This window comes from Hipposideros armiger, unplaced genomic scaffold (assembly GCF_001890085.2).
Source record: "Hipposideros armiger isolate ML-2016 unplaced genomic scaffold, ASM189008v1 scaffold_258, whole genome shotgun sequence".
Taxonomy (NCBI): Eukaryota; Metazoa; Chordata; class Mammalia; order Chiroptera; family Hipposideridae; genus Hipposideros; species Hipposideros armiger.
Window position 1 is genome coordinate 783,555 of NW_017731608.1, and position 10,510 is coordinate 794,064.

General features: G+C 61.4%; 2 protein-coding genes across 11 annotated transcripts in view; both read left to right on the forward strand.

Moving 5' to 3' along the window:
• Positions 1-6,657, forward strand: part of DGKZ (diacylglycerol kinase zeta) — a 41,568-nt gene extending 34,911 nt beyond the window's left edge. For 6 of the 8 annotated variants that reach the window (XM_019656452.1, XM_019656456.1, XM_019656455.1 and 3 more), the window contains 17 exons: positions 367-445; positions 603-658; positions 823-885; positions 991-1,064; positions 1,152-1,263; positions 1,668-1,867; positions 2,056-2,156; positions 2,262-2,341; positions 2,434-2,503; positions 2,648-2,688; positions 3,268-3,407; positions 4,250-4,281; positions 4,533-4,576; positions 5,073-5,193; positions 5,281-5,314; positions 5,553-5,652; positions 5,891-6,094. In XM_019656452.1, coding sequence (XP_019511997.1) covers positions 367-445; positions 603-658; positions 823-885; positions 991-1,064; positions 1,152-1,263; positions 1,668-1,867; positions 2,056-2,156; positions 2,262-2,341; positions 2,434-2,503; positions 2,648-2,688; positions 3,268-3,407; positions 4,250-4,281; positions 4,533-4,576; positions 5,073-5,193; positions 5,281-5,314; positions 5,553-5,652; positions 5,891-6,007 — 1,464 coding nt within the window. In that variant the 3' untranslated portion in view covers positions 6,008-6,094. Of the gene's footprint in view, positions 1-366; positions 446-602; positions 659-822; positions 886-990; positions 1,065-1,151; positions 1,264-1,667; positions 1,868-2,055; positions 2,157-2,261; positions 2,342-2,433; positions 2,504-2,647; positions 2,689-3,267; positions 3,408-4,249; positions 4,282-4,532; positions 4,577-5,072; positions 5,194-5,280; positions 5,315-5,552; positions 5,653-5,890 lie in introns of all 8 variants that reach the window. The other 2 variants (XM_019656453.1, XM_019656454.1) reach the window with 1 other exon arrangement.
• A 94-nt stretch (positions 6,658-6,751) lies between these two features.
• MDK (midkine) lies at positions 6,752-10,502 on the forward strand. 3 transcript variants are annotated; one of them, XM_019656459.1, is made up of 5 exons: positions 6,752-7,629; positions 8,104-8,180; positions 8,348-8,515; positions 8,635-8,808; positions 9,488-10,502. In XM_019656459.1, the coding sequence occupies exons 2-5, from the start codon at positions 8,105-8,107 to the stop codon at positions 9,511-9,513; spliced, it is 444 nt and encodes a 147-aa protein (XP_019512004.1). In that variant the 5' UTR covers positions 6,752-7,629; position 8,104; the 3' UTR covers positions 9,514-10,502. The 3 variants fall into 3 exon arrangements, with proteins under 3 accessions (XP_019512004.1, XP_019512003.1, XP_019512005.1); XM_019656458.1 differs by lacking the exon at positions 6,752-7,629 and adding an exon at positions 7,714-7,816; XM_019656460.1 differs by lacking the exon at positions 6,752-7,629 and adding an exon at positions 7,714-7,816 and having other exon boundaries at positions 8,635-8,796.
• Positions 10,503-10,510: the final 8 nt, after the last annotated feature.

The following is a 10,510-nucleotide window of genomic DNA, read 5'->3' on the forward strand; positions in this document are numbered from 1 at the left end:
GCAAATATTTACTGAATACCTGCTACCTGCCAGGCACCTGCCAGCGTGAACAAGACAAAGTCCCTACTTATGGAGCTCCTACAGAATATGGCACATCAGGGAGGAAGCATCGTGGGGGCAGGAACGCTGGGGAAAAGAGTGCCAGCAGGGTGGGGGCGCTCTTGTGTACGGGACACTTGCAGGAGCCAAGAGGCCAGAGCCTGAGGGGCCAGGCAGGCTGGGGAAGGGCTTTCTGGGGGCTCTCTGTAACTGTGTGGGAAAGGCCTCTGAACACGCGTGGCCTGAGCAAGCACCGAGCCCCTGGGCCTGCATGGGGAGCTGTCGGTGAGGCCCAGCCCTCATGCTGGTCCCTTGATGTTTTTCCAGCTACCGCTGGACGTCTTCAACAACTACTTCAGCCTGGGCTTTGATGCCCATGTCACCCTGGAGTTTCACGAGTCTCGAGGTTGGCAAGCTCTTGCTGAGGTTTTGGGAGGCCGGGAAGGGAGGGACGCAGTAGGGTCAGACCTTACCCCCACCAGTAGAAGGCGTTCGTTCCCAGCCTGGGAAGCCCCAGCAGGCCTGGAGTGACTGACTGTCTCCCATTTCTTGTTGCCACCCAGAGGCCAACCCAGAGAAATTCAACAGCCGCTTTCGGAATAAGATGTTCTATGCCGGGGTGAGCCTGGAGTCTGCCAGCCCAGCAACACCCCCTTCCCACGCCCGCCTAGTCTGCCACCCATTTCCCCAGCCCACCTGTGTCTGCCAGGCCACAGGACCCCTGTCAGGCAATGGTAAGGGAAGGTCCCTGTCCCCAGATGGTGACGCCTCTGTCTCCCACAGACAGCCTTCTCCGACTTCCTCACAGGCAGCTCCAAGGACTTGGCCAAGCACATCCGCGTGGTGGTGAGTGGGCCAAGCCGGCAGGCAGAGTGGCAGGCCCAGCTGGGAGGGAAGCTGCCTTGGCACCTCATGTGTACCCCCAACACCCTCCCCCATTCCTGCCTCTAGTGTGACGGAACTGACCTGACCCCCAAGATTCAGGACCTGAAACCCCAGTGCATTGTTTTCCTGAACATCCCCAGGTGAGGAAGGGGGGGCTCTGTGTGGGCCCAGCTGTCTCCATCCTGCAAGACTGTCCTCTGAAGACCGTCCTGTTGCCTTCCCTTCAGGTACTGCGCAGGCACCATGCCCTGGGGCCACCCTGGGGAGCACCACGACTTTGAGCCCCAGCGGCACGATGACGGTTACCTCGAGGTCATCGGCTTCACCATGACGTCCCTGGTGAGTGGGCCCACATGGGGCCTGCCTGGGACCCCACTTCTACTTTGTACCTGGCCCTGGGCCTACAGTGCTCACAAGCATGGTTCCGGGATGGAAGCGGGGCTCCCCAAGCTTCCCTTCTCTGACTGGAGGCTCACGGTCTCCTCCTCCCTCTGACTTGAGTGTCTCTCAAGCTCTGCGTCTGGGAGGTTACTTTCATCAACGCCCTCTGACTGTGGAGAATCACCCTCATTGCTTGTGTCTGGATCTTTCCCTCACCTCCCCTTCTTGTTTGGGTCTCATCCTCCCTCCGCTTTCCATCGGGGTCACCCTCAGTTCTCTGGCCAGAGTGTCCCTGGCAGGAGCAGGGCTTGAGGTCCCAGCACCCCGTCCTGGCCCCTGACCCCATCCTTCTGTGCCCACAGGCAGCGCTGCAGGTGGGCGGGCATGGCGAGCGGCTGACGCAGTGCCGTGAGGTGGTGCTCACCACGTCCAAGGCCATCCCGGTGCAGGTGGACGGTGAGCCCTGCAAGCTGACTGCCTCGCGCATTCACATTGCCCTGCGCAACCAGGCCACCATGGTGCAGAAGGTCAAGCGACGCAGCGCCACCCCCCTGCACAGCGAGTACGTGCCCCCTGCAGCCTCCATGTGCCCTGGGCCAGAGGCCAGACTCTGCCCCTCCCTGAGCCTTGGTTTCCCCAGCTGGAAAGGGGGCTAACAGTCCCTGTGCCCCAGGGCAGCTGGGAGGGGACACTTGGTTTGGTGCTTGAGCTGAGCCCTTGCCGAGTCCCCTCTTGCTGCCCTGCCCTCAGCCAGCAGCCAGTGCCTGAGCAGCTGCAGATCCAGGTGAGCAGGGTCAGCATGCATGACTATGAGGCCCTGCATTATGACAAGGAGCAGCTCAAGGAGGCCTGTGAGTGACCATCAGGGCTGGGGGGAGCATTGAGGAGCCGCTGAGTCCTCTGAGGGCAGGGCAGTGGGGTGCAGCCAGCTGCTGACTGCCTGCTCTGTCCTCCAGCCGTGCCAGTGGGCACTGTGGTGGTCCCAGGAGACAGCGACCTGGAGCTCTGCCGCGCCCACATCGAGAGGCTCCAGCAGGTGAGGGGTGGGGGACAGGGGCCTGCCCTGTGCTGCTCTCACCTGCTCCAGGTTCTGTTCTTACCCAGCCCTGGCCGTTGTTCTTTCAACAGGAGCCAGAAGGTGCTGGAGCCAAGTCCCTGACATACCAGAAACTGTCCCCCAAGTGGTGCTTCCTGGATGGTGAGTGGCTCTGAAGGCCAGATCCTGGCAGTCCTGGGCTATGTCCTGCCCCCTCCCTGGGTAGTCCTGGGTTGGGGCAGCAGAAGACCTGGGCCTGGACAAGGGCCTTCTGCATTCTCAGCCAACTCACTGTGTCCCCCATAGCCACCACTGCCAGCCGTTTCTACAGGATCGACCGGGCCCAGGTGAGCACTGCTGTCCTGCTCCAGCCACAGCTGGTTCCAGGGCACCCGGCATCACCTCTCCTGTTAGCCTGACCCCCACAGATGGGCCCACCCTGTCCTCATACTCCATAGTGCACTCACATTGTCCAGTCCATGGATAGGGCATGGCCCTGCCCTCCGGGCTGGGGTACGCAGGGGTGATACCAACAGGAAAAGTGAGCCAGTGTACCCAGAAAAGGCTTGCGGGGGGTGGAGGGGGTGGCCTTGAAGAACAGGTGCTATCCAGAGAGACACAGAAGAAAAGGCGCTTTTGGCCAGGGCCAGGTCGCCTAGGCAAAGGCTTAGCAATGGGAAGGGGCTGGCAAGCTGGTGGGCCCAATACACAGGCTGGGCTTTGAGTGGTGGGAAAGGAGAGGTGACGGGGGGGTGAGGGGAACAGGGCCTAGCAGGGCCCTCGCCTGGCAGTTTCATCAACGTTTATATCCGTGGCGAGGCTTCCCCAGGTCTTCTGGCCTCATGGCCCCCTCACCCCACCATCCGCCACCCTGGAAGGCTATGAACCTCAGCCCTTACCCTTGGCCCTGGCCTCCCTACCCACAGGAACACCTCAACTATGTGACTGAGATCGCACAGGACGAGATTTATATCCTGGACCCAGAGCTGCTGGGGGCATCAGCCCGGCCTGACCTCCCAACCCCCACGTCCCCTCTCCCCACTTCCCCCTGCTCACCCACACCCCGGTGAGTCCCAAGGCTCCCCCAGTGCCCTGGCTGTAAGTCCCACCTATAAGCCGGCCGCTCCTGAAGCCCTGCCCTCAGGCCCAGCCACGTCCCTGAGTGCCAGCCGCACAGCCAGCTCGCTGCCTGCACAGTCCCCACTGACTCCCCCGGCCAACGCATTGGTAGCCAACTCCACCTGGCCAAGGACCTGAGCTCCCACGCTGACCCTTCAGCAAGTCCTGTCAGCTGTCTCCCAGCATCTGACCACAACCCAGCTAAGCCACCATGCCCCTGGCCTCCAGATCATTCTCCAGCCTAGAACCTTCTCCCAGCCCCCTGTGGTCATGTCCCCTCCCTGTGTACCTGCTCCTTTCATCATATGCAGCCTCAGCCTGGCCTCGCCCTTCCATCACCACCCAAGTCCAGCCCCACTCACCTCAGTTCTCTGAGGCCTGTTCGCCTACCTCTGGACTTGTCCTTGCTGCCTCAGGCACTTCCCCGTTCTTCACAGAGCTGGCCCCTCCACTCACTCCCCAGAGGAGTCTTACCAGGAACCCCACCTGGAGTTGCTGTTCAATTACACTACCCCATCTTGTATTCTTCATAGCACTTCCTGCTCTTAAAACACTTTATTTATTTGTGTATTTGCCTGCCTGGCTAGAATGTAAGCTCCTTGAGAGCCAGTTCTCCATCCGCCATGTTCACTGCTGTATCGCCAGTGCCTGGAGCAGCAGCACTTGTTACGTAGGAGGCACTCAATAAACTGTTCAAAGAATGAAGGGTGCCCCTGTTTGGGGCAGGGGAGGGCGACAAGCTGGGCCGGTGCTGTAGCCATGTGACGTCTCATCCTGCTCTGTTTGTAGGTCACTGCCAGGGGATGCCGTACCCCCTAAAGGTGAGGCCGCTCCCTGCAGGGCCCCTCCTTTCTCCCTGGTCTTAGGAGTGAGGTTGGTGGGGCAGGTGGGCCCATACACAGCCTGACACAGACAGAACTGTTGAGGTCCACGTGGTCACATTCACCACGAGCCCAGCCCTTAGCACATCCGCCCCGCAGGCCCCCTTCTCTGCACATCACATGTATGTTCACACACCAACATGAGCCCAGGCCTCCAGCCCCAGAGTGTTAACAGGCAGGTGTTCCTGCAGGTGAAGAGCTGGTTGAGGCTGCCAAGAGGAACGACTTCTGTAAGGTACTGGTGCCCGGGCTCCAGCTTCTTGCCCTTGGCAGCCCCCTCAGGCACTGGGGAGTGGGGCCTCTGGGTGGCCAAGAGCTGACCTTCAGGCAGTCATCTGTCGTGGTCCTGCCCTCAGCAGGTCTCCACGGTGATTGGCCTATTCTGCTTTGCCCCTGTCCCTGCCCAGTTCACAACCAGTGTCCCTTCATAGCAGCTTCCTAGCTCAGGCTCCCTGTCCCTGGTGCTCAGAAAGGAGCGAGTCTTAGAGGACCTGCAGGCCGCAGGGCCTGGTTGTCAGTGCTCCTGGAGAGTCCATGGGAACCTGGGGTGAGAGAAGCCAATTTTCTCTCCCCTGACCCTCCAGAAAGACCACCAGTGGCTCCTAGGGAGTGATGTGTGTGTGGGCACGCAAGTGAGGCCTGTGGCCTGTATGTGAGTTTGGGAGCATTTCTGTGACTGGAAAGAGGGTGGCCCACAGGAGCCCCAGCCCTGCTCTGCCTCCTACCCTCAGCTCCAGGAGCTGCACCAAGCCGGGGGTGACCTCATGCACCGGGACGATCGGAGTCGCACGCTCCTGCACCACGCAGTCAGCACCGGCAGCAAGGAAGTGGTCCGCTACCTGCTGGACCACGGTAAGCTGTGCTGAGGCCCCTGGGCCCCGCCAAGATGGGAGGAGAGACTGGCAGGCCGCTCTGACCTTCCTCTCCCCTCTCCTCCAGCCCCCGCAGAGATCCTTGATGCTGTAGAGGAAAAGTGAGTATTTGGGCAGTGCAGGACTCTGATCACCCTGAAGACCACCCTGTCTTCATCCAGCCCCTCCTATTTAGTCCAGAGGGAGCCCATAAACCCTTCCAGGCCGCATCTGTCACCCTCTGGGCCACCCCCCTTGCCACAGAGCCCTGAACTCCCTGCCCTTTCTGATGGCCCTTGGGAGACAGAGGGAGGGCCCAGAGGACTGGGGGGGGTTCACAGCCAGCTCCTGTGCCCCCAGTGGCGAGACCTGTCTGCACCAGGCGGCAGCCCTGGGCCAGCGCACCATCTGCCACTACATCGTGGAGGCTGGGGCCTCGCTCATGAAGACAGACCAGCAGGTGAGCCCATTGGGGGGGAGGGGCGGGACACCAACTCTAACCAACTTGCCGCCCTAGTGAGAAGGGAGATGGGAAGGTCCACCTCGGGGTTTGCAGCTCCTCCTCAACCTTGAGAAACCTGAGCCTGCAGGGGTGGGGCTGGCCTGGCCAAGGAGGCCTTCCTTTCCCCAAAGGGAGCCAGAGGGAGGAGAAGCCCCTGCCCTCTCCGAGGCCTGATCGCAGCTCCTCCCCCCTCCAGGGCGACACTCCCCGGCAGCGGGCCGAAAAGGCTCAGGACACGGAGCTGGCCGCCTACCTGGAGAACCGGCAGCACTACCAGATGATTCAGCGGGAGGACCAGGAGACAGCGGTGTAGCGGAGGCCAATGCTGAGGAAGGGGGACAGGACCGGCCAGAGCATGACCCCCCTCCTCGCCCACCTCACTGCCACATTCCAGTGGGACAGCCACGGGGGGACCCATGCCACAGGGAAGGAGCCCCGTGCTGCCCCCTGAGGAGCTACCCAGACCTAGGGCTGGACTCTGAGGAGCTGGAGCACTCACCTGTCCCCCTGAGCCTCTGCCTGACCTGGCGGCCCACAGGAGCAGGAAACTGGACTGGACTGGACTGGGCAAGACTTTGGGGGGCTGAGGCTAGGCCCCTGCAGAGTGGGCCTCACCCTCACTGCAGTGGATGCCCTCCCTGGAGTTTAGGGGCCAGAGAGGGAGGGCAGAGGGGCTTGAAGCCCTATCAGGGAGCCTTCCCTAAGCCACCTGGTCCTTTAGGGCCCCTGCTTTGAGGCTCCTGAGAGCTCAGCCCCCTCTCCTGCCCTGACCCCACCCTCCCCAGGGCTTCCTCCCAGAAACCCGGAGCCTGCTGCATTTACCTGCCCGCTGCCCTGCTTGGCACCTACCCCACTGACCCTCCCCAGTCATTTCATTGCAGACTGTGTGGCCTGGGGTTGGGGTGGGGCTTCACGGTGACATGTTTACAGCTGGGTGTGACTCAGTAAAGCGGATTTTTTTCCTTTCTGCTTTCCTTATTTTGTGGGAGAGGTCTTCAAGCAGCAGCTGGGTCTGCTTGGTTACGGGAGGGGGAACTGCACACCGTGAACGCATGAACGCAGACCCTTTTCCGGAGGTTCTATTTCTTCGTTAGGGGGTGGGGTCCCAGGGCCTGCCCCGGACCTGACCTCTGCCAGGTCGCCTTGCTCGTCGGGGCGAAGGGAGGAGCTAAGTTCTTCCAGCTTCCCGCTTCCTTCAGGGATGGTAACAATGGAAGTGAGAGAGGTGGGGCGGGGGAGAGGCCTGGATTCTTGGGCCCGTTTGCCCTGTGGCCTAGGTCTCAGCTGCTCTCGCTTTTTAGGGGATCGGGTGAGGTGATCCCGGAGCTCCCGGGGTCAGAGGGGTGGGTATCTGCAGCCATCCCCGAGGCCGGGTCTGGAACTTCTTAGATCGCTCTTCGCAGCTCCAAGTCTTACCAAATCCAGGTCTGCGGGTTCCTGCTCCTCCAACTCTCCCCCTCTGCCCCCGCAAACCTGTGCTCCCGGAAAGGCGCAGCGCCCTTCGACCCATTCGCTTTCTCTGGGGTTCCCGTCCCAGGCTCCCCAAGACTGAGCAAAGCACCTCCCTGCACAGTTGGTGAAGCGCTCCGAGGAGGGGCTGGCACGCCTTTACAGCGGCTAGGTGGGCGCTGGGGCCTCGACGGGGTAACAGGGAACCGGGCGCTCGGGGACGGAGCCGCACACCGGCTGGAACACGGCCCCGCGCCGGGCCCAGTGACACATCAGGACTCCGTACTCCTTCCTGGTCTCCATCGAAGGCTCCGCCGCCGGCAAAGGAGGCTGGCGTCCTTCGGGGAACCGGGACAGCCCCTGGGAGGGAGCGGAAAGCTGGGCCTGGGGCCAGGAGACCCTGCGCTCGGAAGATGGGGGCCAGGATGGCCCGCGTCTGAGAGCGGAAGACTCCGGCGGAGCGAAGCGAGGACTCGGGAACTGGCGGTGGGAAGCCGGAGCAGAGGCGCCGGGGGCGCGGGGCGGGAGCGGAGGCGGGGACGCTGGGGTCTGGGGGCGGGGGCCCATGTGACCGGCTCAGACCGGTTCTGGAGACAAAAGGGGCCGCAGCGGCCGGAGCGGGACGGGCCCGGCACGGCACGGGAGGGAGCCAAGCAGCGCGGGCAGCGAGCGAGTGAGTGCGCGGTGTTCGGAGGGGCCACCGCCCACCTGGGAGCTGGAGGCGGGTGGGGGTTCGAGCTACGTGCTGGGCTTTAAGCGCTACCCCCGGGAGATGCCTCCTGGCTGCACGCCCCGGCTAGCGACGGGGGACCGGTCCCTCAAGTCTTCCCGCCACCGCCACATGAGCAGCCTGACCCTTTGGGCCTGGAAAATGGGGAAAGGGGTGGTTGGTCCACGCACGCGGCCCCCCAGTGGGTAAGGGGGACGGGCGGGGGACTCTGACCCGCGCTCTCCCCCCAGGATGCAGCACCGAAGCTTCCTCCTCCTCACCCTCCTCGCCCTGCTGGCGCTCACCTCCGCGGTGGCCAAAAAGAAAGGTGATATGGGACTTGGGGGATTGAAGGAGGGCTGGAGACCGTCAGGTGAGGCCGGCAACCTCAGGACTAGTCGGCCGCCTGGGTTCCGAGGTCCGGAACCCAGGAAGGGTTCCCCCACGAGTCTCTCCATGCCCCGGGTCCTGAACTCTGTTCCCCGTACGTTTTAGACAAACTGAAGAAGGGCAGCCCGGGGAGCGAGTGCTCGGAGTGGACCTGGGGGCCCTGCACCCCCAGCAGCAAGGACTGTGGCGCGGGCTTCCGCGAAGGTACCTGCGGGGCCCAGACTCAGCGCGTCCGATGCAGGGTGCCGTGCAACTGGAAGAAGGAGTTTGGAGGTGAGGAGGGGCGCAGGCGGAGGGCACGAAAGGGGGACACAGCCACAATGAAACCTGAGTAGGCCTGTGGAGGGAGGCCACAGGCCGCCCAGCTCTGACCCAGGGCACTCTCCCGCCAGCTGACTGCAAGTACAAGTTTGAGAACTGGGGGTCCTGTGACGGAGGCTCAGGCACCAAAGCACGCCAGGGCACCCTGAAGAAGGCGCGGTACAATGCCCAGTGCCAGGAGACCATCCGTGTGACCAAGCCCTGCACCCCCAAGACCAAAGCCAAGGCCAAAGGTCACCCAAGGGGTGAGGGGAGGTGGGGTGTGGCAGGGGTCTGCCCCCATCTGTGAGGGGCATGGTTAAGCCTGAGGGTTTGGGCCCTGGTGAGTAATGTATTGACATCTCTGCACTCCATTTCCCTTTCTGTAGAGATACCTTAGGTGGGTGCCTACTGAGGTTGGCCCACAGAGGTGCTCAGGAGACAGTACATCCTTCTGGCCCCAGTCAGAATAGTCACACTGTTCTGTTGGAGCGTCTGGCTTAGGATCCAGGAAATCGCCCAGGAAGGGCGTGGCTTTGTCACCTCTCCAACCAAAAGGAGCATTTGGTCAACACTGCCCTTTCTAGTATGGGAAGGGCTTCACTGTCCAGGCTTCCTCCATCCCTTAGCTCATTCCTGATTCCCAGCAGCCCAGAGAGGCCAGCAGGGCAGAGGTGCATCTGCCCACTCTCAGATGAAGAGGCCCAGGCGGTTGTCCAGGGCTCCTGGGACTGGGAATTTGAAGGTGGTCTGATCCCCAGTGAAAGTTTAAGTTGGGGGTGTGGGGAAGGCCCAGCAGCATAATGGCTGCCCTATCCCACTGGCTTTCAGGTCTGTTGATTAAGAACCACTAGGGGGCAGAATTTTCTTCTCCCAGATGTGTAGGGGGATCTTTACCGGGTCACCTGAACGCTCCTAACACGGTATTTATTTCTTGTTTTACAGCCAAGAAAGGGAAGGGAAAGGACTAGCAGCCAGGCCTGAATGCCAGAGAGCCCCTGGCCCAGGCCCCTCCTCCCACAGGCCCAAGATGTAACCCACCAGTGCCTTTTGTTACTCATCAGCTTTATCAGCCCTGCCTCTTCCCTTTCCCTCCCCGCCCCCACTCCCCCAAGCGGGGAGGGACGAGGGATTCTGGGCAGCTTGAGCCTTCCCCCAAGAGGATTTGATTCCCGTGCCCCCTTTGCTCTTCCCCACAATGATGCCATTACTAAGAAACAAACTCTTTTTTTTTTTTCCCAATAAAAGACTTTTTTTTTTTTTTAATATATAAAAGCCCCTTCCTGGGGAGTTTGCTGTGGTAATTTGTTGGGGATGGGAGAGTGTGGGGCGAGAAGGCTGGAGAGAACAGTAGCTTTCTTGGGGACTTGGTGCTCCCCGGAGCTCATGGAAAGAGCACACAGAAAAAGCAAAATGGTTCTGAACATTTCTCCCAGGGCCCTCTGCTGACCCATGAAAGGGTGCCCGTCAAGTCCCCTGAGTCTTTCAGTCTTTGTTTCTCCCGGGGTGCACCAGGGCTGGGGGAGGGAGCCAACCCGGAAGACTCAACTAGAGCTGACACTCCTACCTCAGCCTCACCCAGGCAAAGTTCTTTTGGTTCTTCCAATCAGGAAGGTTCTATCAATTATGAGAGTAGAAATGGGGTTGCTTGCAAACCTTACTACCCATACCCCCACTGGCACTGAAGCGTGTGTGGGTCAAGTCCATCCCTATTCTCTCTGGTGACCCAGGCCTCCCTCGCAGTCTGCAGAGGCTAGCGGAGAACACTGCCCACCACAGCCCCACCTGCATTATGTGTGGCCTGGGATAAGCCCTCCTTGGGGAGGTGGGAGGACTAGAATCTGGCAGACCACTCCCGGCTCAGGCTGAGACCACAAGATGCCAGACCCCAGTTCTGAGTGAGTCCCTGACCTCCCAGCTGGCCAATTCTGAACTTGACCAGGGCCGTGCTGTGTGTGTGTGTGTGTG